Below are 16,541 nucleotides of genomic sequence, written 5' to 3' on the forward strand. Positions count from 1 at the left end.
TGGGCACTGGAGGGACTTCATCACCCCCAGAAACAACATTCTGGTTTTATTTGTTAAGTTTCATTTAAATTGGGTTTAATTTGATTTAACTTGCGGTTTATTGGTTGAGCCCTATTAAAGGGGACACTTGCTACTGGTTTGTTTGTGATGACTGAATTCAACATACAAAGTGTGTGTCTGAAGATTAGGCTCCGGTATTCTATCCTACACCACCTGGCTTTCTGACTTTGACAGGAGGGACCCTAAAGGGTGAGTATACGGGAACAGTCCATGTAGGGTTGACTATAGGAGCATGGGATCCTATAGGGATGGGTATAGGGTCGCGAGACTGTCGTGAGTGAGTATAGGGGCATGGGACCCTAAAGGGTGCGTATATTAACAAGATACCCTATCGGAAAGGGAAAAGGGCACAGGAACCTATAGGGGTACAGGAGCCTAAAGGGGCGTCTATAGGGGCACAGGACCCTATAGGGGTGGGTATAGGTACACAGCACCTTATAGGGGTGGGTATAGGTAGACAGGATTCTATAGGGGTGGATATAGGGGCACAGCACCCTTTTGGTGTGGGTATAGGTACACATGATCCTATAGGGTGGGTATAGGGGACACAGGACGTTATAGGGGCGGGCATAGGGGACACGGGACCGTATAGAGGTGGGTAAAGGGGCACTGGACCCTATAGGGGTGGGTAAAGGGCCCCATGAACGAGGGTCAGCAGACCTATAAGGTGATGTAACTGCACTGAGAATGCAGGGCGGCGTTTCTTGTTTTCCCCGAAACTGTGGGTCAGGGAGTGAATTCTGAGCATGTGAAAGTGAAAGTGAAAGAGGTGAGTCAGCACAGCACAGTACAGCTTCCTTCCCTTGGCACGGCACTGTGTCGCTCGGCACTGCCTGGGACGTTCTCACTACTGGTGAGAGTTCGGGCAGAGTGTGAGGAGGGTTCACAGCTGGGTCTGTCCGGGTCCACCTTACTGCCCCATCCCCACCAGCTCCGGGTAAACCTGCTGCGTTCCTGTTGCTGCTCCTGTGGGTAATCGTGGGTCAGGTACAGACATCTGAGCTCTCAAGGAGCAGGCTTCACTGTCTCCCTCTCTCTGTCCCTTCTCTCCCACACCCGCCACCCACCTGTCCCTCTCCCTCTGCCTGTCTCTCTCCCCTGTCCTTCTCTTCCCCGCGGTTACGTTCACGCTCGGGTGTCCCTGGAGATGGAGCACACGGTGTCCACCGCCACGCTCGAGGCCTTCCGTGACCGGTGGGCACCGGAGGGGCTTTATCATCCCCAGAAACAACATTCTGATTTTATTTGTTAAGTTTCATTTAAATTGGGTGTAGTTTCATTTAACTTGCGGTTTATTGGTTGAACCCTATTAAAGGGGACACTTGCTGACTGGTTTGTTAGTGATGACCGAATTCAACATAAAAAGTGTGTGTCTGAAGATTAGGCTCCGGTATTCTATCCTTCACCACCTGGCTTTCTGACTTTGACAGGAGGAACCCAATAGGGGTGGGTATAGGGGCACGGGACCCTATAGGGGTGGGTATAGGGGCACAGGACTCTATAGGAGTGGGTAAAGATGCACGGGACCCTACAGGGGTGGGTATAGGGGTACGGGACCCTATAGGGATGGGTATAGGGGCACGGGACCCTACAGGGGTGGGTATAGGGGCACGGGACCCTACAGGGGTGGGTATAGGGGCACGGGACCCTATAGGGGTGGGTATAGGGGCACGGGACCCTATAGGGGTGGGTATAGGGGCACGGGACCCTATAGGGTTGGGTATAGGGGCACGGGACCCTATAGGGGTGGGTATAGGGGCACGGGACTCTATAGGGGTGGGTAAAGGTGCACGGGACCCTACAGGGGTGGGTATAGGGGCACGGTACGCTATAGGGGCGGGCATAAGGGACATGGGATCCTATGGGATGGGTAAAGGGGCATTGGACCCTAAAGATGTGGGTAAAGTGGGCACGATACCCTATAGGAATGGGTAAAGAGCCCCATGAACGAGGGTCAGCAGACCTATAAGGTGATGTATCTGCAGTGAGAATGCAGGGCGGCGCTTCTTGTTTTCCCCGAAACTGTGGGTCAGGGAGTGAATTCTGAGCATGTGAAAGTGAAAGTGAAAGAGGTGAGTCAGCACAGTACAGCTTCCTTCCCTTGGCACGGCACTGTGTCGCTCGGCACTGCCTGGGACGTTCTCACTACTGGTGAGAGTTCGGGCAGAGTGTGAGGAGGGTTCACAGCTGGGTCTGTCCGGGTCCACCTTACTGCCCCATTCCCACCAGCTCCGGGTAAACCTGCTGCGTTCCTGTTGCTGCTCCTGTGGGTAATCATGGGTCAGGTACAGACATCTGAGCTCTCAAGGAGCAGGCTTCACTGTCTCCCTGTCTCTGTCCCTTCTCCCCCACACCCCCCCTCCGCCCCTCACCCCCACCTGTCTCTCTACCCCTGCCTGACTCACTCCCCCTGCCTGTCTCTCTCCCCCCCTGCCCTTCTCTTGCCCGCGGTTACATTCACGCCCGGGTGTCCCTTGAGATGGAGCACACGGTGTCCACCGCCACGCTCGAAGTGTTCCGTGACCGGTGGGCACCGGAGGGACTTCATCACCCCCAGAAACAACATTCTGATTTCATTTGTTAAGTTTCATTTCAATTGGGTTTAATTTCATTTAACTTGCAGTTTATTGGTTGAGCCCTATTAAAGGGAATACTTGCTGACTGGTTTATTAGTGATGACCGAATTCAACATAAAAAGTGTGTGTCTGAAGATTAGTCTCCGGTATTCTATCCTACACCACCTGGCTTTCTGACTTTGACAGGAGAGACACTAAAGGGTGAGTATTGGGGCACAGGACCCTATGGGAGTGGGTATAGGGGCACGGGACCTATAGGAGCGGGTATATGGGCACAGGATCATATAGAGCTGGGTATAGGGACACGGGTCTGTATAGGGGTGAGTATAGGGGCAAAGGACCCTATAGGGGTGGGTATATGGGCACTGTATCATATAGGGCTGGGCATAGGGGCAAGGGACCCTATAGGGGTGGGTATAGGGGCACGGGACCCTATAGGGGTGAGTAAAGGGGCAAGGGATCTTATAGGGGTGGGTATAGGGGCACGGGACCCTATAGGTGTGGGTATAGGTGCACAGAACCCTATAAGGTGGGTATATGGGAACGGGACTATATAGGGCTGTGTTAATGGGCAACGGTCTCTATAGTGGTGGGTATAGGGACACGGGACCCTATAAGGATGGGTATAGGGCACAGGACCTATATGGTGGGTATAGGTGCACATGACCCTATAGGAGTTGGTATGAGGCACGGGACTCTCTAGGGTGGTTATAAGGGGCACTGGGCCCTCTAGTGGTGGGTGTAGGGGCACATGCGCCTATAGGGAATGCCATAGGGGGCACAGGACCATAAAGGGGTGGGTATATGGGCACAGGATCATATAGGGCTGGGTATAGGGGCACAGTACAGCTTCCTTCCCTTGGCACGGCACTGTGTCGCTCGGCACTGCCTGGGACGTTCTCACTACTGGTGAGAGTTCGGGCAGAGTGTGAGGAGGGTTCACAACTGGGTCTGTCTGGGTCCACCTTACTGCCCCATTCCCACCAGCTCCGGGTAAACCTGCTGCATTCCTGTTGCTGCTCCTGTGGGTAATCGTGGGTCAGGTACAGACATCTGAGCTCTCAAGGAGCAGGCTTCACTGTCTCCCTGTCTCTGCCCCTTCTCCCCGACACCCGCCCTCCACCTGTCTCTCTCCCTGCCTGTCTCTCTCCCTCCACCACACATGCCCTCTGCCTGTCCCTCTCCCTCTGCCTGTCCCTCTCTCCCCCCGCATGTCTCTCTCCCCCTGCCTGTCCCTCTCCCTCTGCCTGTCCCTTTATCCCTGCCTGTTTTTCTCCCCTGCCCTTCTCTTCCCCGCGGTTACGTTCACGCCCGGATGTCGCTGAAGATGGAGCACACGGTGTCTAACGCCATGCTCGAGGTGTTCCATGACCAGTGGGCACCGGAGGGACTTCATCAGCCCCAGAAACACATTTTTGATTTGATTTGTTCAGTTTCACTTAAATTGGGTATAATTAGATTTAACTTGCGGTTTATTGATTGAACCCTATTTAAGGGAACACTTGCTGACTGGTTTGTTAGTGATGACCGAAATCAACATAAAAAGTGTGTGTCTGAAGATTAGGCTCCGGTATTCTACCCTTCACCACCTGGCTTTCTGACTTTGACAGGAGGAACCCTATAGAGGTGGTTATAGGGGCACGGGACCTTATAGGGGTGGGTATAGGGGCACGGGACCCTATAGGGGTGGGTATAGGGCACGGCACGATATAGGGATGGGTATACAGGCACGGGAACCTATTGGGGTGGATATAGGGGCATGGGACCCTAATGGGGTGGGTATAGGGGCACGGGAGCCTATTGGGGTGGGTATAGGGGGCACAGGACCCTAAAGGGTGGGTATAGATAAGAACATAAGAATATAAGAAGTAGGAGCAGGAGTAAGCCATACTCCGCCATTTAATACGATCTTGTCTGATCCAATCATGGACTCAGGTCCACTTCCCTGCACGCTTCCCATGGGATCCTATTGAGATGGGTATAGGGTACTGGACTATGGAGAAAAATTGCAAAGTGCTGCAATACAGCAGGACCTGGGGGTATTTTTGCATGAATCACAAAAAGATAGTACGCAGGTACAGCAAGTGATCAGGAAGGCCAATGGAATCTTGGCCTTTATTGCAAAGTGGATGGAGTATAAAAGCAGGGAAGTCTTGCTACAGTTATACAGGGTATTGGTGATGCCACACCTGGAATACTGCATGCAATTTTGATTTCCATATTTACGAAAGGATATACTTGCTTTGGAGGCTGTTCAGAGAAGGTTCACTCGGTTGATTCCGGAGATGAGGGAGTTGACTTATGAGGAAAGGTTGAGTAGGTTGGGCCTTTACTAATTGGAATTCAAAAGAATGAGAGGTATATTATCGAAACATTTAAGATTATGAGGGGGCTTGACAAGGTGGATGTAGAGATGATGTTTCCACTGATAGGGGATACTAGAACTAGGGGGCATAATCTTAAAATAAGAGGCCGCCCATTTAAAACTGAGATGAGGAGAAATTTCTTCTCTCAGAGGGTTGTAAATCTGTGGAATTCGCTGCCTTAGAGAGCTGTGGAAGCTGGGACATTGAATAAATTTAAGACTGAGATAAACAGTTTCTTAACCGATAAGGGATTAAGAGGTTTTGGGGACCGGGCAGGGAAGTGGACCTGAGTCCATGATCGGATCAGCCATGGTCTTATTAAATGGCGGAGCAGGCTTGAGGGGCTGTATCGCCTGCTCCTGCTCCTATTTCTTAAGTTCTTATAGGACCCTGTAGGGTGGGTATAGGGGCAGGACCCTATACGGGTGGGTATATGGGCATGGGATCCTATAAGGCTGGGCATAGTGGCACAGGAACCTATAGGGGTGTGTATTGGTGCACGTGACCCTATAAGGTGGGTATATGGGAACGAGGCCATATAGGGCTGTGTATAGGTGCACCAGTCCCTATAGTGCTGGGTATAGGGGCACGAGACCCTATAGGGGTGTGTATTGGGGGACAGGACACTGCATGGTAGGTATAGGTGCACATGATCCTATAGTAGGTATAGGGGCATGGGACCCTATAGGGTGGGTATAGGGGGCACAGGACCCTAAAGGTGGGTAAAGGGGCACAGGACCCTATAGGAGTGATTATAGGGAGCATGGGACCCTATAGGGTGGCTATAGGTGGCATTGGACCCTATAGTGGAGGGTACAGGTGCACAAGAGCCTATAGAGAAGGGTATAGGGGGCTCGGGACCCTATAGGTGTGGGTATAGGGGCACAGGACTCTATAGGGCTGGGTATAGGGGCATGGGACCCTATAGGGTAGGTATAGGGTCACGGGATCCTAAAGGGTAGGTATAGGGTCACGCCTGCAGAAAAAAGTGTTTGAAGACCAGGCCCTCAAATCTCCCACCAAGCTCATGGTCTACAGGGCTGTAGTAATACCCACCCTCCTGTATGGGTCTAAGACATGGACGATGTACAGAAGGCACCTCAACTCACTGGCGATATATCACCAACGATGTCTCCGCAAGCTCCTGCAAATCTCCTGGGAGGACAGGCGCACCAACATCAGTGTCCTTGACAAGGCTAACATCCCCAATATTGAAGTACTGACCACACTCGATCAGCTTCGCTGGACAGGTCACATAGTCCGCATGCCCGACACAAGACTCCCTACGCAAATGCTTTATGTGGAGCTCCTTCATGGTAAACGAGCCAAAGGAGGACAGCGGAAACATTATAAGGACACCCCCAAAGCCTCCCTGGTAAAGTGCGACATCACCACTGACACCTGGGAGACCCTGGCCGCAGACCGCCCGAGGTGGAGAAAGTCCATCCGGGAGGGCGATGAACTCTTTGAGGCTCGACATAAGGAGCATGAAGAGGCCAAGCGCAGGTAGCGGAAGGAGCGCACGGCAAACCGGCCCCACCCACCCCTTCCCTCGACGAATGTCTGTCCCACCTGTAACAGGGTCTGTGGCTCTCGCATCGGACTGTTCAGCCATCAGAGAACTCACTTTGGGAGTGGAAGCAAGTCCTCCTCAATTCCGAGGGACTGCCTATGATGAGGGTCACGGGACCCTATGGACGTGGGTATAGGGGCACGGCATGCTATAGGAGTGGGTATAGGGGGAACGGGATGCTAAAGGGTGGATAGAGGGCACAGGACCCTATGGGGTGGGTATAGGGTGCACAGAACCCTATAGGGGTGGGTATAGGGACATATGAACATATAGGGGTGGATATAGGGGCACCTATCGGGTTGGGTATAGAGGCACGGTACCCTATAGGGTTGGTATAGGGGGCACAGCAACCTATAGGAGTGGGTATTTGGGGACGGGACCATAAAGGAGTGGTATCGGGGGCACGGGACCCTAAAGTGTGAGTATATGGGTACGGGGCCCTATAGGATGGGTATAGGGGCATGGACCCAAAAAGGGTGGCTATATTGGGCATGGGACCCTAAAGGGATACAGAGGCACGGGACCATATTGGGCGGATATAGGGGAACGGGACCATATAGCAGTGGGTATAGGCGACACTGGACCCTAAAGGGTAGATATAGGGACACACGACCATATAGGGGTGGATATAGGGGCACCGGACCCTAAACGGGTGTGTATAGGGGGCATTGGAACCTGTAGGGTTGGGTATAGGGGAATGGGCACCTATCGGGTTGGGTATAGAGTCATGGTACCTTATAGGGTTGATATAGGGGGCACAGCACCATATAGAAGTGGGTATTTGGGGACGGGACCATAAAGGGATGGCATCGGGGGCACGTGACCCTAAAGTGTGGGTATATGGATAAGGGACCCTATAGGTTGGGCATAGGGGCACTGGACCCTATGGGGTGGGTATAGGGGCACGGATCCTAAAAAGGGTGACTATATTGGTCATGGGACCCTATAGGGGTGGGTACAGGGGGTACGGGACCTATTGGGCATTTATGGTGGAACGACAACTTATCGGAGTGGGTATTTGGGCACTGGATCCTATAGTGGTGGCTATAGGGGGCACAGGACCCTATAGTGTGGGTATATGGGCACGGGAACCTGTAGAATGTGTATATGGGCACGGGACCCTACTGGGGTGGGTATAGGGGCACAAGATCCTATAGAAGAGTTATAGGGGCACAGGACCGTATCGAGGTGTGTACAGGGGGCATGGGACCCTATAGGAGTGGGTAAAGGGCTCATGAATGAGGGCCAGCAGATATATAAGGTAATGTAACTGCACTGAGAATGCAGGGCGGCGCTTCTTGTTTTCCCTGAAACTGTGGGTCAGGGAGTGAATTCTGAGCATGTGAAAGTGAAAGTGAAAGAGGTGAGTCAGCACAGCACAGTACAGCTTCCTTCCCTTAGCACGGCACTGTGTCGCTCGGCACTGCCTGGGACGTTCTCACTACTGGTGAGAGTTCGGGCAGAGTGTGAGGAGTACTGTCAGAGGGTCAGTACTGAGGGAGCGCTGTACTGTGGGAGGGGCAGTACTGAGGGAGTGCTGCACTATCGGAGTAGAAGCACTGAGGGTGCGCTGCACTGTCTGAGGGGCAGTACTGAGGGAGTGCTGCACTGTCGGAGAGGCAGTACTGAGGGAGCGCTGCACTGTCTGAGGGGCAGTACTGAGGGAGTGCTGCACTGTCGGAGAGGCAGTACTGAGGGAGCGCTGCACTGTCTGAGGGGCAGTATTGAGGGAGTGCTGCACTGTCGGAGAGGCAGTACTGAGGGAGCGCTGCACTGTCGGAGGGTCAGTACTGATGGAGCGCTGTATTGTTGGAGGGGCAGTACTGAGGGAGTGCTGCACTGTCGGGGGGTCAGTACTGAGGGAGCGCTGCATTGTCGGAGGGTCAGTGCTGAGGGTGCGCTGCACTGTCGGAGGGGCAGTACTGAGGGAGCGCTAGACTGTCGGAGGGGCAGTACTGAGGGAGTGCTGCAATGTCAGAGTGTCAGTACTGAGGGTGCGCTGCACTGTCAGAGGGGCAGTACTGAGGGAGCCTCTGCTGCACTGTCGGAGGGGCAGTACTGAGGGAGTGCTGCACTGATGGAGGGACAGTACTGAGGGAACGCTGCACTGATGGAGGGGCCACCTTTCCTGTGAATTATTAAACCGATGGCTCTGTTTGCTCCCTCACAACACTTTTGGAAGCAGAGCAGCGGAATTCGCGCCAGTTCCTTGAGCAGTATGTAACGGAACCAACCAACGGGCAGGCTATATTAGATCTGGTCCTGTGTAATGAGACAGGATTAATAAACAATCTCCTAGTAAAGGATCCCCTTGGAATGAGTGATCATAGCATGGTAGAATTTCAAATTCAGATGGAGGGCGAGAAAGTTGGATCTCAAACCAGCGTACGAAGCTTAAATAAAGGAGACTACAAAGTTATGAGGGCAGAGTTGGCTAAAGTGGACTGGGAAGATAGATTAAATTATAGGACAGTTGATGAAAAGTGGTGTACATTTAAGGAAATATTGCATAACTCTCAAGAAAAATATCTCCAGTGAGGAGGAAATTGTTTAAATGAAACGATAGTCATCCATGGCTAACTAAAGAAAAAAAGTATGGTCTCCAATTAAAAACAAGGGCATTCAAAGTGGCCAAAACTAGTGGGAGGACAGAAGATTGGGAAGCTTTTAAAAGCCAGCAAAGAACGACGAAAAAAATGATTAAGGAAGGGAAGATAGACTATGAAAGTAAACTAGCACGAAATATAAAAACATATAGGAAGTGTTTCTACAGGTAGATAAAAAGGAAAAGAGTGGCTAAAGTAAATATTGGTTCTTTAGAGGACGAGACCGGGGAATTAGTGATGGAGAACATGGAGATGATAGAAACTCTGAACAAATATTTTGCATCAGTCTTTACGGTAGAGGGCACTAAAAATATCTAAACATTGGATAGTCAAGGGGCTCTAGCGGGGGAGGAACTTAACACAATCACAATCACTAAGGAGGTGGTACTCAGTAAGATATTGGGATTAAAGGCGGATAAATCCCCTGGACCTGATGGCTTGTATCCTAGGGTCTTAAGAGAAGTAGCGGCAGGGATAGTGAATGCATTGGTGTAATTTACCAAAATTCCCTGGATTCTGGGGCGGTCCCAGTAGATTGAAAAACTGCAAATGTAACGCCACTATTTAAAAAAGGAGGCAGACAAAAAGTAGGAAACTATAGACCAGTTAGCCTAGCATCTGTGGTTGGGAAAATGTTGGAGTCCATTATTAAAGAAGCAGTAGCAGGACATTTGGAAAAGCATTATTCAGTCAGGCAGAGTCAGCATGGATTTATGAAGGGGAAATCATGTTTGACAAATTTGCTGGAATTTGAGAAAGTAACGAACAGGGTGGATAAAGGGGAACCAGAGGATGTGGTGTATTTGAACTTCCAGAAGGCATTTGGCAAGGTGCCACATAAAAGGTTACTGCACAAGATAAAAGTTCACGGGGTTGGGAGTAATATATTAGCATGAATAAAGGTTTGGCTAACTAACAGAGAGTCGGGATAAATGGTTCATTCTTGGATTGGCAATCAGTAACTAGTGGGGTGCCACAGGGATCAGTGCTGGGACCCCAACTATTTACAACCTATATTAACGACTTGGATGAAGGGACCAAGTGTAATGTAGCCAAATTTGCTGATGATACAAAGATGGGAGGAAAAGCAATCTGTGAGGAGGACACAAAAAACCTGCAAAAGGGCGTAGACAGGCTAAGTGAGTGGGCGAAAATTTGGCAGATGGAGTATAATGTCGGAAAGTGTGAGGTTATGCACTTTGGCAGAAAAAAAATTGAAGAGCAAGTTATTATTTAAATGGAGAAAAATTGCAAAGTGCTGCAGTACAGCGGGACCTCAGGGTGCTGGTGCATAAAACACAAAAGGTTAGTATGCAGAAAGGCCAATGATATCTTGGCCTTTATTGCAAAGGGGATGGAGTATAAAAGCACGGAAGACTTGCTACAGTTATTCAGGGTATTGCTGAGGCCACACCTGGACTACTGCATGCAGTTTTGGTTTCCATATTTAAGAAAGGATAAACTTGCTTTGGAAGCAGTTCAGAGAATGTTCACTAGGTTGATTCTGGAGATGAGGGGGTTGACTCATGAGGAAAGGTTGAGTAGGTTGGGTCGCTACTCATTGAAATTCAGAAGAATGAGAGGTGATCTTACTGAAACGTATAAGATAATGAGGGGGCTTGACAAGGTGGATGCAGAGAGGATGTTTTCACTGATAGGGGATACTAGAACTAGGGGGCATGATCTTAGAAAAAGGTGCCACTCATTTAAAACTGAGATGAGGAGGAATTTCTTCTCTCAGAGGGTTGTAAATCTGTGGATTCGCTGCCTGAAAGAGCTGTGGAAGCCGGGACATTGAATATATTTGTACAGAGATAGACAGTTTCTTAACCGATAAGGGGTTAAGAGGTTATGGGGAGCGGCAGGGAAGTGGACCCGAGTCCATGATGAGATCAGCCATGATCAGATTAAATGGCAGAGCAGGCTCGAGGGGCTGTCCGGCCTACTCCTGCTCCTATTTCTTATCTTATCTTCTTATGTTCAATATTTATCCCTCAACCAACATCACTAAAAAAAGATGATCTGGCCCTTTTCATTGAATTAGAGAAATTTACATTCGAGAAGGCAGCCATTCGGCCCATCGTGTCGATGCCGGCCAACCAAGAGCTACCCAGCCTAATCCCACTTTCCAGCTCTTGGTCTGTAGCCCTGTAGGTTACAACACTTTAGGTGCACATCCAAGTACTTTTTAAATGTGGTGAGGGTTTCTGCCTCGACCACCCTTTCAGGCAGTGAGTTCCAGACCCACCACCCTCTGGGTAATGAAATGTCCCATCAAATCCCCTCTAAACCTCTGCCCAGTTACTTTAAATCTATGCCCCCTGGTTGTTGACCACTCTGCTAAGGGAAATCGGTCCTTCCTATCCTCTCTATCCAGGCCCGTCAAAATTTTATACACATCAAATCTCCCTTCAGCCTCCTCTGTTCCAAACATTGCTGTTTGTGGGATCTTACTGTGCGCAGCTTTGTTGCCGAGTTTCCACATGACAATAGTGACTAAACTCCAAAAGTGCTTAATTGGCTGTAAAGCGCTTTGAGACGTGCTGAGGTTGTGAAAGGCGCTATATAAATGTCTGATTATAGCGTAAGATGTTTGGGATTCCACACGGGCTGTATTCCTTGTGGGCTGCAGCACAGAAAACAGGCAATGACCAATCAGCAGCCCATTTTACCCCCACCCCACCCCCGCAGGATATTCGCTTCCATTGAGGCCACCCAAAGTCGGAGATGAATTTCACCCCTCCCATCCGCCCAACCCTCCATGGTCTTCAGGGGTGGCCAACCAATGAATGATGGCGTAGGCCACACAAACAGACAGGTTGATGGAAACAGAGGGCCAAATTTCCTCAGGCTTTTCCTGCACCGCTGTGGTAAACGGGCTTTGATCCGGCGATGGAGTGGGAGACATCCCGAGGGAATTTATCCCCATGGTAGGCAAACAGGCCAGCTCAGGCTGGTGGCTTGGTGTTTGGGCTTTGGGAGTTATGGAATTACGTGCTGATTCTAGCAATGCAAAAATACAAGTGTACGAATTCAAGGCAGTTTGTGCCACACTGACCTTCTGTCTCCACTTACAGATCCACAATGGCCAATGTCACTGAAGAACAGGATTTAAAGGCTCTGTACAACAGCAGTGGGCTGGGCGCGGTCATTCAGCAACTACAGTCAGACTTGGGAAAATCCGAGCGTATCACCCTTGATATCGCAGTGACAGGAGAATCTGGTACTGGTAAATCAACCTTGGTCAATGCTTTACGGGGTATTGGTGATGGTGAACCAGGGGCAGCTCCAACAGGGGAAACAAGAATGGAACCGACAATGTATCAATACCCGAACAAAGACACGGTCAAAATCTGGGACCTCCCTGGGATTGGAACCCCAAACTTTCAAGCCAGTGATTATTTGGAGCGTATTAAGTTTGAGCGATACGATTTCTTCATTATCCTCAGTGTTACTCGCTTTACAGAGAATGATTTGTTTCTGGCCAAGGAAATTCAGCAGAGGAAGAAAAAATTTTATTTTGTCCGAAGCAAAATAGACCAGGACCTGGAATCAGACAAACGACGTGAGAAGTCCCGTTACGATGAGAACAAAACTCTGGAGAAACTTCGGAACGCCAGCGTGGAGAGTTTGAAGAAGGGGGGGATAGAATCTCCACAAGTCTTCCTCATGTCTGGTCGGAACCTGGAGAAGTTTGACTTTGAGAAACTGCAGGAGGTTCTGGAAGGGGATCTTCCTGCTCTGAAGAGACGAGCCTTTTTGTTGTCTCTCTCCAACATCACCTCATCCATCATAGAGAAGAAGAAAGAAGTCAAGATGGGTGAAATTTGGAAGGTTGCCCTTGTGTCGGCTGCTGTTGCCGCATTGCCGATCGTAGGACTCTTTAATGGGTTTAACATTAGTCGGCTGGTCCACTGGCTCACCTCCTGCCGCACACACTTCGGTCTGGATGACCATTCTCTCAGGAAAATGGCAGAGAGTGCAGGGAAGACAAGGGAGGAGATCAAATCCGCAGTAAAGTCCACGTTTGGGACTGAGGTGTCAGAGAAGAATGTCGAGAAGGGGCTGGAAGAGATTGAAAACAAGGAGCACGTGATATACAGATTTTTAAAATATGTGCCATTCCTTGGAGCTGCCTTCAGTGCAAAAATCTCCTACACCTCCAGCTCCACCTTGCTGGAGACGGCTGTGTGGGAGATGGCGGAGGACAGCAAAAGGGTGCTGAAGAAGACCTTCCCCTTATCGGACTAGAGGAAACAGAGCTGATCCACTTCCCAGCTCCTGATTGTCCAGAACACAGGAATACCCACACACACTCTCAACACACACTCTCACACACACACTCATGCAATAATACATTCTCACACACAAATTCACTCACAAAACATACATACTCACTCACGATTATACATAGACAAACTCACACACCTCCATACTCAAAAATCTAATACTCACACTCTCACTCAGTCACTCACACAAACACACAATCATACTCAAAGACTCACACACATCCATACTAACACACCTCACACTCAATCATAACATAAACACACACACTCACAAACACGTACACACACCTCACTCACACACACCTCACTCACACACTGATACTCAAGCTCCAACAAATATTCATCCTCTCATACATACTCACTCATAATCACTTACATTAATAATCACGCACTTATGCACAGACACACAGACAAACACACACTGACATACGCACAGATACATCATGTTGTTAAGATTAGCATGTTTGAATATCTCTGTAATTAACATTCAACAATCATTTTGGTGCATCAGAGCGGAGCCAGCTGAGGGAAAGACTGAGAAGCAGGGAGAATGAGACTCAACGAGAGAGGGAATGGGACACCGAGGGAGAGAGGGAATGAGACACAGGGAGAGAGGGAATGAGACACTGAGGAAGAGAGGGAATGAGACACTGAGGGAGAGAGGGAATGAGACAGTGAGGGAGAGAGGGAATGAGACACTGAGGGAGAGGGGGAATGAGACACTGAGGGAGAGGGGGAATGAGACAGTGAGGGAGAGAGGGAATGAGATAGTGAGGTAGAGAGGGAATGAGACCCTGAGGAAGAGAGGGAATGAGACAGTGAGGGAGAGAGGGAATGAGACAGTGAGGGAGAGAGGGAATGAGACACTGAGGCAGAGAGAGAATGAGACAGTGAAGGAGAGAGGGAATAGGGCATTGAGGGAGAGAGGGAATGAGACACTGAGGGAGAGAGGGAACGAGACACTGAGGGAGAGAGGGAATGAGACATGAGGGAGAGAATGAGACACTGAGGGAGAGAGGGAATGGGGCACTGAGGGAGAGAGGGAATGAGACACTGAGGGAGAGAGGGAATGAAATACTGAGGGAGAGAGGGAATGAGACACTGAGGGAGAGAGTGAATGAGACACAGGGAGAGAGGGAATGAGACACTGAAGGAGAGAGAAATGGTTTACCCAGGATAGATAACTCACTATCTGGGCTCCACAAGAGTGCTGAGCTGTGAATGATCAGACTGTGTGTGGGGAGAGGGGATTCAATGTCTGCATTCTCTGGATATTTAAGATAAAAGTGCCCATGACTGGGGAGGGGGAAGAGAAGGGCAGATAACTGGCATCAATATGACTCCAAGCTGAAGGTTAGTCCTTAGCTCCACGTTCGACTATCTAACATGACATTCCTTGTCTTTGCTGCTGGATGTATCAAAGCTTTACTCCTCATCCCTTTATGTTGAAACACGGGAAGTTGTGAGAAAGAAAACCAGTACCTTTAACCAGGATGCTTTGGGAAATGGGTAAAGTTGCACAGCAAAGGTCCATGGGATGTGACTTAAAACGACCAGCACATCAGCTGGAAGCTGCAGCGACACAATCTACAGGGGGAAAGGGAGGTTTATGTTCTCTGCCTCAAGGTCTGCTCTACAAGTTCAACAGCATGTGAAGGCCTTGGGACTGTAAGCATCCCTTGCCCTGGTGGGTGGGATCATCATAACTGCACAACCAGTATATAAAATGTCCGTCATAAGACATTAGGACAAACATCTCTCGAGCACAGAATTATACTGTAGAGGGCTGCAAAGTGGGGTTATTGACCAGAAACTTAACTGGACCAGCCACATAAATATTGTGGCTACAAGAGCAGGTCAGAGGCTGGGTATTCTGTGGCAGGTTTCTCATCTCCTGACTCCGCAAAGTCTTTTCACCATCTACAAGACACAAGTTAGTAGTATGATGGAACAATCTCCACTTGCCTGGATGAGTGCAGTTCCAACAACACTCAGGAAGCTCAACACCATTCAGGACAAAGCAGCCCACTTGATTGACATCCCATCCACCACCTTAAACATTCACTCCCTCCACCACCGGCGCACCGTGGCTGCGGTGTGCACCATCTATACAATGCACTGCAACAACTCCCAAACCCGTGACCTCTACCACCGAGAAGGACAAGGGCAGCAGGCGCATGGGAACACCATCACCTCCAAGTTCCCCTCCAAGTCACACACCATCCTGACTGAGAAATATATCGGCCAATCCTTCATCGTCGCTAGGTCAACATCCTGGAACGCCCTCCCTGACAGCACTGTGGGAGCACCTTCACCACACGGACTGCAGTGATTCAAGAAGGCGGCTCACCACCACCTTCTCAAGGGCAATTAGGGATGGGCAATAAATGCCGGCCTTGCCAGCGACGCCCACATCCCAGGAATTAATTAAAATAATGCATTGCTTGTATTTCGGAGCAAAATTTATGTTTAATACATTGCATTTAATTGGTTAAATTTATGTTTAATACATTGCATTTAATTGGTAGCAACATTTATGTTCAAGTAGATCAATAAAACTTTCTTCATCGACTCCAGTGACAGAACTCCTCATTTAATCGATACCAAGTGGGCGGGTAAGGATAAAGCTTACATATTGGTAGATCGAACATGGTACTGAAAGAGATGGGGATAACTTGGATAACCCCCGAAAATGGTCGTGGGATCGCCTTGGACGATTAATCTACACCCGTTTCCTTTATTGCTGGTAAATTGGTGCTGCCTGCAATTTGAAATGATTGCTATGTGCAGCCAGCGCTCTCCGCACTGTTTATTGGCTGCACACATTAGCAAGGATCCTGCTATCGCAAGTGCCTGGTGCTACTCAAAGGTAGCCTGCAACTGTGAAAGGGGAGGTGCATTGTGGCTGCAGGAAGTGGTGGGAGGCATTTCAGAAGTGAATCTGTGCTGTGAAAGAGTGAAGAATGGCTGACCATGCGAGAGAGCGTGTACCAAGGGTTTCTGACACCGCACTGCAGGCCTTGCTGGAGGAGGTGGAATGGAGGAGAGTTGACTCTATCCACAGGGGGGGG

At 49.8% G+C, this 16,541-nt stretch overlaps 1 protein-coding gene across 4 annotated transcripts; it reads left to right on the forward strand.

The window, feature by feature from the left end:
* Window positions 1-858: 858 nt before the first annotated feature.
* Window positions 859-13,583, forward strand: LOC139248206 (interferon-inducible GTPase 5-like). 4 transcript variants are annotated; one of them, XM_070871959.1, is made up of 2 exons: window positions 859-1,047; window positions 12,259-13,583. In XM_070871959.1, the coding sequence occupies exon 2, from the start codon at window positions 12,266-12,268 to the stop codon at window positions 13,430-13,432; it is 1,167 nt and encodes a 388-aa protein (XP_070728060.1). In that variant the 5' UTR covers window positions 859-1,047; window positions 12,259-12,265; the 3' UTR covers window positions 13,433-13,583. The 4 variants fall into 4 exon arrangements, with proteins under 4 accessions (XP_070728060.1, XP_070728059.1, XP_070728058.1 ...); XM_070871958.1 differs by lacking the exon at window positions 859-1,047 and adding an exon at window positions 2,757-2,837; XM_070871957.1 differs by lacking the exon at window positions 859-1,047 and adding an exon at window positions 3,583-3,679.
* Window positions 13,584-16,541: the final 2,958 nt, after the last annotated feature.

Source organism: Pristiophorus japonicus, unplaced genomic scaffold (genome assembly GCF_044704955.1).
Source record: "Pristiophorus japonicus isolate sPriJap1 unplaced genomic scaffold, sPriJap1.hap1 HAP1_SCAFFOLD_29, whole genome shotgun sequence".
Lineage (NCBI taxonomy): Eukaryota > Metazoa > Chordata > Chondrichthyes > Pristiophoridae > Pristiophorus > Pristiophorus japonicus.

Excerpts from the sequence above, each read along its gene's own strand:
- LOC139248206 (XM_070871959.1), top strand. The coding sequence starts at position 12,266 with ATGGCCAATGTCACTGAAGAACAGGATTTAAAGGCTCTGTACAACAGC.